The sequence below is a fragment of the Delphinus delphis genome, chromosome 3 (genome assembly GCF_949987515.2).
Source record: "Delphinus delphis chromosome 3, mDelDel1.2, whole genome shotgun sequence".
In the NCBI taxonomy this organism is placed as follows: Eukaryota; Metazoa; Chordata; class Mammalia; order Artiodactyla; family Delphinidae; genus Delphinus; species Delphinus delphis.
The window spans coordinates 145,316,842-145,332,588 of NC_082685.1; the positions used below are offsets into that span (position 1 = coordinate 145,316,842).

Here is a 15,747-nt window from a genome sequence, read left to right on the forward strand (position 1 = left end):
GGATTTCAGGGAGGAAAAAACTATCGGCTTTGAGTCTTACCAATGTTGTGAGAAGTATGGGTTTCAGCAATGGCTAAGAGAATCAATGTGTTTGAGCTCTTGCAGTGATGGGACTCAAGTTCTTCTTGACTGAGCCTTCATTATGAAGGATAGATCTGAACTCATGGATCAAGGAAATCAGAGATGAAGGGGGTCAAAGAGCCAGAAAATACACAGTAAATATTTAATGGGAACTGAAATTGAAAGTTGGTAGATTTAGGATGGACTTGTCAACAAGATATATGGTTATACCTTTCCTACCCTTGCCATCTTCTATGAAGTTACATGTTATTTCTGTATATTGTAAGGGATTTGTGGCGGTGCCCTCTATTGAGTCATAGAATTTTTATCATCTCACATTATTAAAATCAATGTTATATCCAATTTTAGGAGAATTATAGATTATGTCCTAGTGTAAAATTTAACTTATACTGCTTAACTTGTACTCAAGTGGTTATGAAAAGAGATCTTGGTATTTGTCAGTATTTTAAAAACCATGTATACAGTACTTTGAATCTCTTTCAGGTGATGTGATTAAATATTCAGTGCTTGAGTACCTTTGATCTTAAATTTTGATATAGTAGGAAATATTACATTTTCTGCCGTAGGTGGTTACAATAAGTTGTCTTTACTTGCTTTCTCTATACCCTTCCTAACTTGAATTTTTGAGCGAGGAAAATCTTATATGAACTAAATTAACCATATAACAGGCTCCCTTTATTTTACAATCTCAGTATTGAATTGAGACTATGATGAGCTATGTAACTGTTTTATTTCGTTTTGGTTTTGGACATAAGAAACTTTATTGCTCTTATATCAAGGTATAATTTCCACTTGAGATGATCAGGTTCAGGGGTATATGAAGATAATTCTTTTTTTTAACATCTTTATTGGAGTATAATTGCTTTACAATGGTGTGTTAGTCTCTGCTTTATAACAAATTGAATCAGCTATACATATACATATACATATATCCCCATATCTCCTCCCTCTTGCGTCTCCCTCCCTCCCTCCCTATGCCACCCCTCTGGGGGTCACAAAGCACCGAGCTGATCTCCCTGTGCTATGCGGCTGCTTCCCACTAGCTATTTATTTTACATTTGGTAGTATATATAAATTCATGCCACTCTCTCACTTCATCCCAACTTACCCTTCCCCCTCCCTGTCTCCTCAACTCCATTCTCTACGTCTGCGTCTTTATTCCTGTCATGGCTCTAGGACCATTTTTTTTTAGATTCCATATATATGTGTTAGCATACAATATTTATTTTTCTCTTTCTGACTTACTTCACTCTGTATGACAGTCTCTAGGTCCATCCACCTCACTACAAATAACTCAGTTTCATTTCTTTTTATGGCTGAGTAATATTCCATTGTATATATGTGCCACATCTTCTTTATCCATTCATCTGCCGATGGACACTTAGTTTGCTTCCATGTCCTGGCTATTGTAAATAGAGCAGCAGTGAACATTGTGGTACATGACTCTTTTTGAATTATGGTTTTCTCAGGGTATATGCCCAGTAGTGGGATTGCTGGGTCATATGGTAGTTCTATTTTTAGTTTCTTAAGGAACCGCCATAGTGTTCTCTATAGTGGCTGTATCAATATACATTCCCACCAGCAGTGCAAGAGGATTCCCTTTGCTCCACACCCTCTCCAGCATTTATTGTTTGTAGATTTTCCAGTGATGGCCATTCTGACTGGTGTGAGGTGGTACCTCATTGTAGTTTTGACTTCCATTTCTCTAATAATTAGTGATGTTGAGCATCCTTTCATGTGTTTGTTGGCAATCTGTATATCTTCTTTGGAGAAATGTCTATTTTGGTCTTCTGCCCATTTTTGGATTGGGTTGTTTGTTTTCTTGATATTGAGCTGCATGAGCTGCTTGTAAATTTTGGAAGTTAATCCTTTGTCAGTTGCTACATTTGCAAATATTTTCTCCCATTCTGAGGGCTGTCTTTTCGTCTTGTTTATGGTTTCCTTTGCTGTGCAAAAGCTTTGGAGTTTCATTAGGTCCCATTTGTTTATTTTTGTTTTTATTTCCATTTCTCTAGGAGGTGAGTCAAAAAGGAACTTGCTGTGATTTATGTCATAGAGTGTTCTGCCTATGTTTTCCTCTAAGAGTTTTATAGTGTCTGGCCTTCATTTAGGTCTTTAATCCATTTAGAGTTTATTTTTGTGTATGGTGTTAGGGAGTGTTCTAATTCCATTCTTTTATATGTAGCTGTCCAGTTTTCGCAGCACCACTTATTGAAGAGGCTGTCTTTTCTCCATTGTATATTCTTGCCTCCTTTATAAAAAATATGGTGACCATATAGCGTGCGTTTATGTCTGGGCTTTCTATCCTGTTCCATTGATCTATATTTCTGTTTTTGGGCCAGTACCCTACTATCTTCATTACTGTAGCTTTGTAGTACAGTCTGAAGTCCGGGAGCCTGATTTCTGCAGCTTAGTTTTTCTTTCTCAAGATTGCTTTGCTATTCGGGGTCTTTTGTGTCTCCATATAAATTGTGAAATTTTTTGTTCTAGTTCTCTGAAAAATGTCATTGGTCATTTGATAGGGATTGCATTGAATCCATAGATTGCTTTGGGTAGTATAGACATTTCACAATGTTGATTCTTCCAATCCAAGAACATGGTATATCTCTCCATCTGTTTGTATCATCTTTAATTTCTTTCATCAGTGTCTAATAGTTTTCTGCATACAGGTCTTTTGTCTCCTTAGGTAGGTTTATTCCTAAGTATTTTATTCCTTTTGTTGCAATGGTAAATGGGAGTGTTTCCTTAATTTCTCTTTCAGATTTTTCATCAGCAGTGTATAGGGATGCAAGAGATTTCTGTGAATTAATTTTTGTCTCCTGCTACTTTACCAAATTCATTGATTAACTCTAGTAGTTTTCTGGTAGCATCTTTACGATTCTTTTTTTTTTTTTTTTTGGCGGTACGCAGGCCTCTCACTGCTGTGGCTTCTCCCGTTACGAGCACAGGCTCCAGACGCGCAGGCTCAGTGGCCATGGCTCACGGGCCCAGCTGCTCCGTGGCATGTGGGATCTTCCCGGACCGGGGCACGAACCCGCGTCCCCTGCATCAGCACGCGGACTCTCAACTACAGTGCCACCAGGGAAGCCCAGGATTCTATATGTATAGCATCATGTCATCTGCAAACAGTGACAGCTTTATTTCTTCTTTTCCAATTTGGATTCCTTTTATTTCTTTTTCTTCTCTGACTGCTGTGGCTAAAACTTCCAAAGTTATGTTGAATAATAGTGGTGAGAGTGGACAACCTTGTCTTGTTCCTGATCTTAGAGGAAATAGGTTCATTTTTTCACCACTGAGAACGATGTTGGCTATGGGTTTGTCGTACATGGCCTTTATTGTGTTGAGGTAAGTTCCCTCTATGCCTACTTTCTGGAGGGTATTTAACATAAATGGGTGTTGAATTTTGTCGAAAGCTTTTTCTGCATCTATTGAGATGATCATATGGTTTTTCTCCTTCAATTTGTTAACATGGTGTATCACATTGATTGATTTTTGTATATTGAAGAATCCTTGCATTCCTGGGATAAACCCCACTTGATCATGGTGTATGATCCTTTTAATGTGCTGTTGGATTCTGTTTGCTGGTATTTTATTGAGGATTTTTGCATTTATGTTCATCAGAGATATTGGCCTGTAGTTTTCTTTCTTGTGATATCTTTGTTTGGTTTTGGTATCATGGTGATGGTGGCCTCGTAGAATGAGTTTGGGAGTGTTCCTCCCTCTGCTATATTTTGGAAGAGTTTGAGAAGGATGGGTGTTAACTCTTCTCTAAATGTTTGATAGAATTCGCCTGTGAAGCCATCTGGTCCTGGGCTTTTGTTTGTTGGAAGATTTTTAATCACAGTTTCAATTTCAGTGCTTGTGATTGGTCTGTTTATATATTCTGTTTCTTCCTGGTTCAGTCTTGGAAGGTTGTGCTTTTCTAAGTATTTGTCCATTTCTTCCAGGTTGTCCATTTTATTGGCATATAGTTGTTTGTAGTAATCTCTCATGATCCTTTCTATTTCTGCAGTGTCAGTTGTTACTTCTCCTTTTTCATTTCTAATTCTATTGATTTGAGTCTTCTCCCTTTTTTTCTTGATGAGTCTGGCTAATGGTTTATCAATTTTGTTTATCTTCTCAAAGGACCAGCTTTTAGTTTTATTGGTCTTTGCTATTGTTTCCTTCATTTCTTTTCCATTTATTTCTGATCTGATCTTTATGATTTCTTTCCTTCTGGTAACTTTGGGGGTTTTTTTGTTCTTCTTTCTCTAATTGCTCTAGGTGTAAGGTTAGGTTGTTTATTTGAGATGTTTCTTGTTTCTTAAGGTAGGATTGTATTGCTATAAACTTCCCTCTTAGAACTGCTTTTGCTGCATCCCATAGGTTTTGGGTCACCATGTTTTCATTTTCATTTGTTTCTAGGTATATTTTGTTTTCCTCTTTGATTTCTTCAGTGATCTCTTGGTTATTAAGTAATGTGTTGTTTAGCCTCCATGTGTTTGTATTTTTTACAGATTTTTTCCTGTAATTGATATCTAGTCTCATAGCATTGTGGTCAGAAAAGATACCTGATACAATTTCAGTTTTCTTAAATTTACCAAGGCTTGATTTCTGAATGAAGATATGATCTATCCTGGAGAATGTTCCATGAGCACTTGAGAAAAATGTGTATTCTGTTGTTTTTGGGTGGAATGTCCTATAAATATCAATTAAGTCCATCTTATTTAATGTATCATTTAAAGCTTGTGTTTCCTTATTTATTTTCATTTTGGATGATCTCTCCATTGGCAAAAGTGGGGTGTTAAATTCCCCTACCATGCATGTGTTACTGTCGATTTCCCCTTTTATAGCTGTTAGTGTTTACCTTATGTATTCAGGTGCTCCTATGTTGGGTACATAAATATTTACAGTTGTTATATTTTCTTCTTGAATTGATCCCGTGATCATTATGTAGTGTCTTTCTTTGTCTCTTGTAATAGTCTTTATTTTAAAGTCTATTGTGTCTGATACGAGAATTGCTACTCCAGCTTTCTTTTGATTTCCATTTGCATGGAATATCTTTTTCCGTCCCCTCGCTTTCAGTCTGTATGTGTCCCTAAGTCTGAAGTGGGTCTCTTGTAGACAGTATATATATGGGTCATGTTTTTGTATCCATTAAGCCAGCCTATGTCTTTTGGTGGGAGCATTTAATCCATTTACATTTAGGTAATTATTGATATGTATATTCCTATTACCATTTTCTTAATTGTTTTGTGTTTGTTATTGTAGGTCTTTTCCTTCATTGTGTTTCCTGCCTAGAGAAGTTCCTTTAGCATTTGTTGTAAAGCTGGTTTGCTGAATTCTCTTAGCTTTTGCTTCTCTGTAAAGGTTTCAATTTCTCTGTCAAATCTGAATGAGATCCTTGCTGGGTAGAGTCATCTTGGTTGTATGTTTTTCCTTTTCATCACTTTAAATATGTCTTGCCACTCCCTTCTGGCTTGCAGAGCTTCTGCTAAAAGATAAGCTGTTAACCTTACGGGGATTCCTTTGTATGTTATTTGTTGTTTTTCCCTTGTTAATTTTACTATTTTTTCTTTGTATTTAATTTTTGATAATTTGATTAATATGTGTCTCGGCATGTTTCTCCTTGGATTTATCCTGTATGGACTCTCTGCACTTCCTGGACTTGATTGACTATTTTCTTTCCCATATTAGGGAAGTTTTTAACTATGATCTCTTCAAATATTTTCTCAGTCCCTTTCTTTTTCTCTTCTTCTTCTGGGACCCCTGTAATTCAAATGTTTTTGCATTTAATGTTGTCCCAGAGGTCTCAAAGACTGTCCTCAATTCTTTCACTCTTTTTTCTTTATTCTGCTCTGTAATAGTTATTTCCACCCTTTTATGTTCCAGATCATTTATCTGTTCTTCTGCCTCAGTTATTCTGCTCTTGATTCCTTCTAGAGAATTTTTAATTTCATTTATTGTGTTGTTCATCATTGTTTGTTTGCTCTTTAGTTTTTTCTGGGTCCTTGTTAAACATTTCTTGTACTTTCTCCATTCTGTTTCCAAGATTTTGGATCATATATACTATCATTATTCTGAATTCTTTTTCAGGTAGTCTGCCTATTTCTTCTTCATTTGTTTGGTCTGGTGGGTTTTTACCATGCTCCTTCATCTGCTGTGTGTTTCTCTGTCTTCTCATTTTGCCTAACTTACTGTGTTTGGGGTCTCCTTTTCGTATTCTGCATGTTCATACTTCCCATTGTTTTTGGTGTCTGCCCCCAGTGGCAAAGGTTGATTCAGTGGGTTGTGTTGGCTTCCCGGTGGAGGGGACTAGTGCCTATGTTCTGGTGGGTGAGGCTGGATCTTGTCTTTCTTGTGGGCAGGACCGCATCTTGTGGTGTGTTTTAGGGTGTCTGTGACCATATTGTGATTTTAGGCAGCCTCTCTGCTAATTGGTAGGGTTGTGTTCCTATCTTGCTAGTTGTTTGGCATAGGGTGTCTAGCACTGTAGCTTGCTTGTTGTTGAGTGGAGCTAGGTCTTAGCACTGAGATGGAGGTCTCTGGGAGAGCTTCTGCCGTTTGATACTATGTGGAGCTGGGAGGTCTCTGGTGGACCAGTGTCCTGAACTTGGCTCTCCCACTTCAGAGGCACAGGCCTGACACTCAGCCAGAGTGCCAAGACCCTGTTAGCCACGTGGCAGATGAGTGGTTTATTACCGAGGATTTTAAAGCACAGGTACCAATAGCCGGATGAAGAGATTCATAGCATTAGGTCGAGAACAAAGAAACTTCAATCCTCTTGGAGTTTGGAGCCCAGCACGGTGGCACGTGGAGGCATTCTGCTTCACCAACTTGGAAGCTCTCTGAAACCCCTCCTTTTGTATTTTAATGGTGGCTTCACTACACAGCCATGGTTGATTAAATTCTTAGACATTGGTGATTAATTCCTGAAGATAATTCTTAAAAAGTAGAAGGTCTTAACTGATCTCTCACTGCTAGTATCTAATAAGATTTACCAAATATTTACAGGTGCATGGTGACACTCCCATTGCTATGTGGAGAAAGCAACTCAGAATCCTCTATAAATAACATTTTGAATTTGATTGTCATATATTTTAGAATGTGATTGATTTCCACTTGATGCCCTTTTCAAGTAAATACTTCTAGATAAGCAGCTAACTTAGTTCTGGGCCAATATATTGATTGGCATCCTTAATTAACTAGAATTTCTTTGGGGTCTGTGTTCAATGTGTAAGAGAAAGGGGCCAAAAGCAAAGCCAGATTAAAAGCCAATATCATTTGTCTTTTTTGAATACCAGGGAAATTTCAAGGTCATACAGATTCAGCCTTAAGCTCTTCTACTTTCTGCATTTGCAGTGTTACATCATGATTACTGCTCTTAATAGGATGACCTCATTCTAACCCCCTCCACAAGAGGTATTACAATATGCTATGTCAAAGAAAGATTCTGTTATTCCAGCAGTTGGTTTACAGAGTTAATTAATGACTATGTCACTCAAGACTGATGGTTTGATTTTTTTTTACTACAAAGGAGACATTATCAGTCAGGGTGCCCTGCACACCCAAACAGAATACCTTGACTACTTTCAAAGGTGTGGGTTGGACTTAGGGAAACCAAGAAAGATGATTCATTACCTCTGTCCATTAATAGTAGATGATTGGGGGAACAAGGCTACCGTCCTAGGCCTGAAGAAGTAAAAGAAGGAGCAGTTATCCTAAGAGACAGCGCCTCCATTCCCCAAATCCAACTGGAAGCCACAGCAATCTATAGCATCAGCTTCCCAGGGTTCCGAGCAGCTGCAGAAGGGATCTGGAATGGAAACAGAAAAAGTGTAACACAGGAGAAGATGAAATGAAAAGTCAATAAAATCAGTAGTGGTTAGTGTCCTAGCAAGCCAAGCTGGATTGTAGCTCTGGGTCTTGTCTTGAGAAAGGAAGAAAGCTAGCATTTATTGAGTACTGTTCCACTTACTACTGCTATATAACATATCAACCTAAATTTAGTACAGTAAAACAGCCATCATTTTATTATGCTCCTGGTCAGAAATTTAGACAGGATGCAATGGGGATGGTGTGTCTTAGCTTCACAATGTTTGGCATCTCACCTAGGAAGACCTAGATGGCTAAGAATGACTCAGATGTCTGGGAGCTGGAGTCATCTGTAGGCTTCTGTGCTCAGATGACTGGCACCTGGGCTGGATGGCTCACTGGGGACTGTCAACTAGAGCACCTACACCTGGCCTCTCCAAGGGTGTAAGCTTCTTACCCCATGGCAGCAGAGGCTCCTGAGAGTGACAGATCCAAAAGAATCAGATAGAAGCTGCATGGTCTTTTATGACCTAGCCTCTGAATTCACACAACTTCATTTCTGCATTCAGTCCCAGGCCAGGGTAACTAGACTCCGTGTCATGATGGAGTGATATCATGGTCACATTGTAGAAGAACATGCCAGATGAGAGATTATTTTTGCAGCCATCTTTGGAAAATACAACTTGTCATATTCACATTTACTAAGGCAATATGAACTAATAATTTTGAAACTTTCTGACAAGAGTTGCAACAAACTATTTTCCAAGTTAATGGTAAAATTACATTAACCAGAATCCTCTTATTAGCCAGTGTTTTCAATGATTAAACTTTATCTTCCCTTCATGGATTATAGATTTTTAAATGTGAACGACACTCCCAGAAATCAACTAGCTCAGCATCCTGCCCTTAACCAGTCTGAATGTCATTATTCTCATTTTCCTGCAGTTAGCCAAGTGATGGGTAGAAGGAAAAGTAGACACTAGAACCCAGGACCCTTGGATTTTATTTATTTAACCAGAATTTGATAAGGTATGAAATTATAGATTAAATTTTACCAAATGAACCCACAAGCATCAAAGTAGAGGCAGAAGCACCTGGCTAGGTATTGTGTTCCTATAACATGGGAGAAATCAATCTTCTGAACTGGAGCCCCTCAATGGAGGGTTTGGGCTTAGCTTTGTATGTGTCAAGTGAGAACTCAAGAGCTAGAAGAATAGAAGATTAGTGGTCACCACGACCGTTAATCCCAACAGAAAAACCCTGACACGTTGCTATTAATTTTCCTCCGTGCACTTGGCAGCATCTGCCTGGCCCATCCATCCGTTCATCTGGCTGCTGGTCCAGCAGATCGACCCATGAAATGTTATTAACTTCTTGGCGGAGACTTTTTGTAATGTTCTGTGCCCTCCTACTACTTCTGGAGTCAAGCCCTGAGTATGCTTATCTTTGCTATCCATGCGCAGAAACAAGGCTTTTGGGGGATGTTTCCAACCTCTGAGAGTCACCTGACAGTTGCCTTTTATTTTTGACATCAAGCATTTGCCAAACTACCCAAAGTTCTAATGAAACGTCTAAGAGCTAAGCTTTTTCTTTTTTCTTTTCTATGATGGCAGATACACGTCAGCTTTTCTGACTTCAACCATTTTGGTCTCCACTCCACTCATATTGTCTAAGACTTCTCTGTAGGTGTTCATGTCTTTCCAGACAATGACTCACTCATTGTGCCATGAAAGTTTCTTTCATAATGTTGCTTCCAGCTGTTCGTAGTGTTTTATTTATATGACAAAAGAAAAAGAACACGTAGTCTATCAGTTGAGAAAGCCTGAGTGGTTGAAAGGTTACCTATCTCTTCACAAGAATAAAATAACATTAATTTAACAGTAAAATATTGTTGATTTATTTTAAAGGCTTCACTTACTGTTCTGCAACTCCCTCTGACATTTTTAAATGGCGAGATGCAGTGTCCGGCACCTGAGTATGCAGCCAGCCCGGGAGACTGGAGGAGTCCGCGTGAGGGAGTGTGAGGCAGTAGGTGGTAGGGGAGCCGCCCCAGTTCGGGTCCCGCCAGCCTTGTGGTTGTGGGGAAGCCCCTCCAGGTCATGGGTGCTAAAGTGAGGAGGTGACTAGCTTATTGGTGCACTCGTGGCCTTTCCAATTCTGGGCTTCACCAGTGAGCCTACTCGAGGCCTGGATGCCCTGAGAGCTCAGGGCGCTCCCCTCCGTGCAGACTGATGGCCCCATCCCCGGGGCCTCCATCTTCAGTCTTCTCACCCATTGCACATTTCTCATGGAAAGAAGCATTAGCCCTCTCCGGAGAGCTGATGACTCTCTTTCCCACTGCCCTTTACCTCCTAGTCCGTGGGGTTCTGGCCACTCCTCTGCGTTCTCTTGCTAATGATATCCTAGCTGCTAGCAAAGCCACTGGTCCTTTCTTTTGCCTTCTCAACCTATGTGACTTCATCGTGCCTCCGTTTCCTCATCTAATAGCAGTAATGACAGTGTTGACATCATTGAGTCGTTGTGAGGTTTCAGTCATTATATATCATGGTGGATAATAGGTACTACATTACACACACACACACACACACACACACACACACACTTACATATGTATATATATTTGTCTGGGACATATATAGGTAGTCACACACACACATACACATACACAATTTTGAATAGTGCCCTGGGCAAGGCAAGCACCACACGTGTTAACTATTGTTATATATCCAAAGTCACATCCAGCCCACACATGTGCTTTGCTTTCCTGTGGACCTGGCCATTCCCGTGTGCTTCTCTTACTTACTTACTTACCAACCCGATTTCAGAAAGCAGCAGTATTATCAATCCCTGCTATCAAAACCCTCTACTTTAAAAAACATCACCTCTCAAACTTCACATTATTTTGAATTTGATTCCTGTCTTTCAGAGTTTATAAACAACTAATATAAAGCTCCCAACCCCTCCATTCCTTCATTAAAATAGTAATGTATGATTGTGTTATAATAACTGGTGATGGTATCTGCTTTCACTATATAAATCTCACCTTGTTTTTTTTCTGTTTTTTTTTTTTTTTTGGCATATGTGTGTTAGTCTTGTCTCCACAGCTAGATTGTAATCTTCATATTAGACTATATATTAATCTGCCTATATTATCTGTGGTCCTTCCTAAGCAAGATCTTTTCCACCCATTGCCTCCTGCAGCATGAGTAGAGAGAATAAGAGGTCCCCATTCCTCACCCCTATGTTAAAACCAAATACTTTATGGACAACCTTCCCATCAGCTGTAGGCATGACCAGGGGCCTCACCTGACACTGAGAATGTAGGCTCGGGATTTAATATATGTGAACCGTTCTGCCCGACCCCCAGGTATACGCCGCCAGACTGCCCATTGTGTGAAGAAGGGTCGCGGGATGGTGAAAGCTACGTTCTGTGACCCAGAAACACAACCCAATGGGAGACAGAAGAAGTGTCGTGAAAAGGATTGTCCACCCAGGTAAGCGTCGGTAACAGCTGGAGATCTGTGTGTCTACCTGCAGTGGTGGCTGGTTTAATAGTAATCCAGGGCTCCGTGCTGCAAGAGGGCTGTGTGGCTTTGTTATTAGAATAATTACGGGAAAGCTGTCACAGGTTCCTGTGGCTATGCTGTTGGAACCTGTGACAAGCTGTGAAGGGGACATTTTCTCCCCAGAGAGCAGTACTTCTTACAAAGCTTGTGTGATCTGTGTTTAATTATTTGGTAAGACTTAAGTCCCAAAGCGCTGTTGAAGAGAATGGTATGTAAATCATCCAAAAATTCTTTAGCTAATTGGGCTTGGCTCTTCCAAGAACATTTACCAACCAGTGCCACAGAAGCTTCTAGATAACATGCTGACACGTTCAGGTCGCTGCCTGGAAGAGTGGACTTACAGACCAGGCTTTCTCCACCTCAGCACTGCTGCATTTGGGGCTGGATAATTCTTTGTTGTAGGGGGCTGTCCTGTGCATTGCAGAATGTTTAGCAACATCCCTGGCCTGTGTCTATTTAGATGTTTGTAGCACTCCATCTTCCCCACCCAGGTTGTGACAACCATAAATGTCTCCAAACATTTTTTGCTAAATGTCTCCTGGGGGCACAATCACCCTTGGTTGAGAACCACTGTTATACAGGTATTCACTTGCTCCTAATCGTATTGGTTCAAGATTCTAGAAGGTAGCTGGGATGTTAGCTGGGGAAGAGGAAGAAAGAGAGAGAGAGAGAGAAAAAGGAAAGAGAGAGGAAAGGAAAGAAAGAATTAATTCTGGGGAGTGTCTTCATTCTCTCTTGTCCTTAAACAGGATGTAGTTCGGTTGCAGATTCCATCAGGCATTCATTCCAGTCCCAAGAAGACATATTAAGAAGAATTTAGTTTAACAGGAGGGAGCCAGTTGGCATAATCAATCTACCAAGTGACAGGCTGAATTCTAAAGAAGAGCTGGAAGAATGGGATAAAGGCCAGAGAACTAGGTCAAAAAGAAGTGTCTAGACAAGTCAGTTAAGTCAAACAGTGTCAGTCTCTTATAGGCCCGAACAGCGAGGTCCCAGAGGCCAGGGAGTTCTCATCTCAGAGTCAGGTTGATTCTCTATCCAGTTCTGTGGTTTCTTCCAGGTACAAAGTGGGCTGTGAGGTCCAGAGCTGGACCCCACCTCCACTGAGGCAGGACAGAGCTGCTGCTCTTCCCTGTAACTCTCTTGCTGGGAAGAACTAGGGACTTGAGCACAGGATTTGGCCCCTCTAGGTTTTGTATGTAATTGCAGTTTCTATAAATCCTTCTTAGGGAAGAACGAGCCATGAAAGAGGAACATTTCCTATCGCTAGCCTTATCTAATCAATAGCCTATCACGCCGCAGAGCTTATGGGCTTCCAGCATACTTATTCTCCCTCAGAGTTAACGACTGTCATGTCACTTCCTTTTGCCCTCACTAGCTGAGTACCAGTACATACACACCTGGGATTCTCACCTTACTTTTCAAAGCCACCCTCCCTGGTGAGTGGCTACCTTTTTAAAACCACAGCTGTTTATTTCTTGAAGCTAATTTTATCCCTGGGGTTCAGGTTCTCATTTTTATTATTTTACTTAGTCTGCCTGGGCCTTAATATTACCAGCAAATATTTGTTCAGCATTCATTATTTTCCATGAGAGATACGACAGTGATAATAACCATGTAACAGTTACCATTTACTGAGCACTGTGATACTGTGATATAATAAGAGATATGGGGCTTCCCTGGTGGCGCAGTGGTTGAGAGTCCGCCTGCCGATGCAGGGGACACGGGCTCGTGCCCCGGTCCGGGAAGATCCCACATGCCGCGGAGCGGCTGGGCCCGTGAGCCATGGCCGCTGAGCCTGTGCATCCGGAGCCTGTGCTCCACAACGGGAGAGGCCACAACGGTGAGAGGCCCGCATACAGCAAAAAAATAAAATAAAATAAGAGATATGTGTCTGGATACCTGGTTCCAGGCAGAGCTCCAAATACTCAAGGCTAACTAGCTCAAAGCCTGCAGCAGGTCGACATAGAGCAGGCTCCTCAAAGAGGCATGCACCTCACCCCCTACTCAGTCTGTGTCTGAGGAGAAGCAAGCACTCTGCTAGGCGTGGTGGGCACCAGAAGGTTTTGATGCGGACACTAACCAGCTGGGACCAAGGTATAGCTGGGGATATTAGCCATGTCCATAAAAGCAACACGGTCAAAGAAGACTGGATTGGAGATTGTAGCAGCTCTCTATTTTAGAAGAGACATCAATCGGTATCTGACATTTTCTTATTCACCTGTAGCTAAAATCTTGGCTTCACTATTTTCAGAATTCAGTTGCCATAGGGTGGTTATCTTTATGTACCCCTGCACTCTAATTACAGAACTTTCTAGTTGAAGGTGACTCTATAATAAGATACAACCAGTGCTAGGGACTTCCCTGGTGGCGCAGTGGTTAAGAAGTCACCTGCCAATGCAGGGTACACAGGTTTGAGCCCTGGTCCGGGAAGATCCTCCATGCTGCGGAGCAACTAAGCCCTTGCGCCACAACTACTGAAGCCCATGTGCCTAGAGCCCATGCTCCGCAGCAAGAGAATCCACCACAATGAGAAGCCCATGCACTGCAACGAAGAGTAGCCCCCGTTCGTTGCAACTGGAGAAAGCCCACGCACAACAGTGAAGACCCAATGCAGCCAAAATTAAATAAATAAATAAATTTATTTTTTAAAAAAAAAAAAGATACAACCAGCGCTAGAAGGAGACAGATACTGGGGCAAGAGTCCAGAGGCTGGCAGACAGGAGATGAGCTGAGACTGAAGCCTGGTAGACACAGAGGAGGAGCCTTGATAGAGGAATTCTTAAGTGATACAGGCTGAACTCTGGGGACTTGAAGTTGGCCCTGAGTGTAGTCATATGGTGGCTAAAATCTAACCCCCAAGATATCCACATCCTGGTCCCTAGAACCTGCAAGTGTTACCTTATTTAGAAAAAGGGTCTTTGCATGTGTGATTAAGTTAAAGTGTCTTGAAATGAGATTATGCTGGATTACCCACTTGGGCCCTAAATTCCATCACAGTGTCCTTATAGGAGAGTCAGAGGGAAATTTCTCTCTCTCTCTCTCTCACACACACACACACACACGCTCACACACACACACACACACACACACACAGATGAGAAACAATATGAAGTTGGAGCAGAAAGATTTGAAGACACTGGCCTAAAGATTGGAGTGATGGGCCACAAGCCAGGGAGTGCTGGCGGCCAACAGAGATTGAAAAGAGACAAGGAATGGATCTTCCCTAGAGCCTTCGAAGGGAGTACAGCCCTGCCAAAACCTTGACTTCATCCTCGTAATGCTGACTTGGATGTCTGGCCTCCAGAACTATAAGAAACTAGATTTCTGTTGTTTTCAGCCCCCAGGTTGGTGGTGATCTGTTACAGCAGCCCTAGGAAACTAGCCCAGGCAGCATAATGTAAGCATAATGTAAAAGCAGGGAGAGAGCAGAGGCAATCCTTCCACCAAGTCATAGAAGCACCAAAACTTGGAAAACCATGTGATTAGGGTTTCCTCAGAGCATGTGGCAAAGGATTTTCTGAAGTAACACAAATACGTCACTTCCTAAGGAAGCTAACAGCCAGGAGGGCTACGTGAGATACACGCACACCAGCAGAACGGAGCTCTTCCTGTCTGGGCTCAGCAGGCAGGCACCTGGATGCCTTCCTAACGACTCCCCTCCTCGCTGGCTATGGTCCCTGTCCTCCCTGGGGCTTTGTGGTTACCTCACATCTCTCTCTCTCTCAGTTCTAAGAGCGGCATTGTTAGAACAAGGTAAACGATACTTTGGGTTTTTGTTTTCCTGGAAGGCTTCCTAAGCTGAGTGCATGGATGCAGTGTGTTGATTCAGAGCAAAATTTTGGAATGGACCAATTACACAACCCCTTCCCACAAAATCAGTAATGAAGCCCCGGCAGTTAGAATTCAAGTGCTGATGGCTGCAAATACCTGGAACCAGGTTACCAGGCAGTCACTGTGCTGTCCCAATCAGCACAAATGTGACATCCGGTGACCAGGTTTTCTTGGTGAGCTGGTGATCATTTTTGCAGCTGCTGCTTCTGCCGTTCTACACCACTGTACGTCAAGGGAGGAAAACAATCCGTCCTATTTCCAGTTTCTGCTGTCGTGTTGGAAACATAATTTCCTCCGATTCCCTCTAAACAATTTGAAGATTATACTTACGGAAGCAGAGCAAAGCACATGCAATTTGACAAGTCTTTTTAAATCCTTATTATTTGGTAGCATTTTTTGTTTTGATTTCTCTCTGTCTGGTATCTATTTCCCAAGTTCCGAGTTTCTTGAGTTTCTGTACACGATTAATGCG

At 41.4% G+C, this 15,747-nt stretch overlaps 1 protein-coding gene across 1 annotated transcript in view; it reads left to right on the forward strand.

The window, feature by feature from the left end:
* The window catches only part of ADAMTS12 (ADAM metallopeptidase with thrombospondin type 1 motif 12), a 378,709-nt gene that overhangs the window by 283,662 nt on the left and 79,300 nt on the right, over positions 1–15,747 (forward strand). The window contains exon 17 of the mRNA XM_060009627.1: positions 11,243–11,369. Coding sequence (XP_059865610.1) covers positions 11,243–11,369 — 127 coding nt within the window. The remainder of the gene's footprint in view (positions 1–11,242; positions 11,370–15,747) is intronic.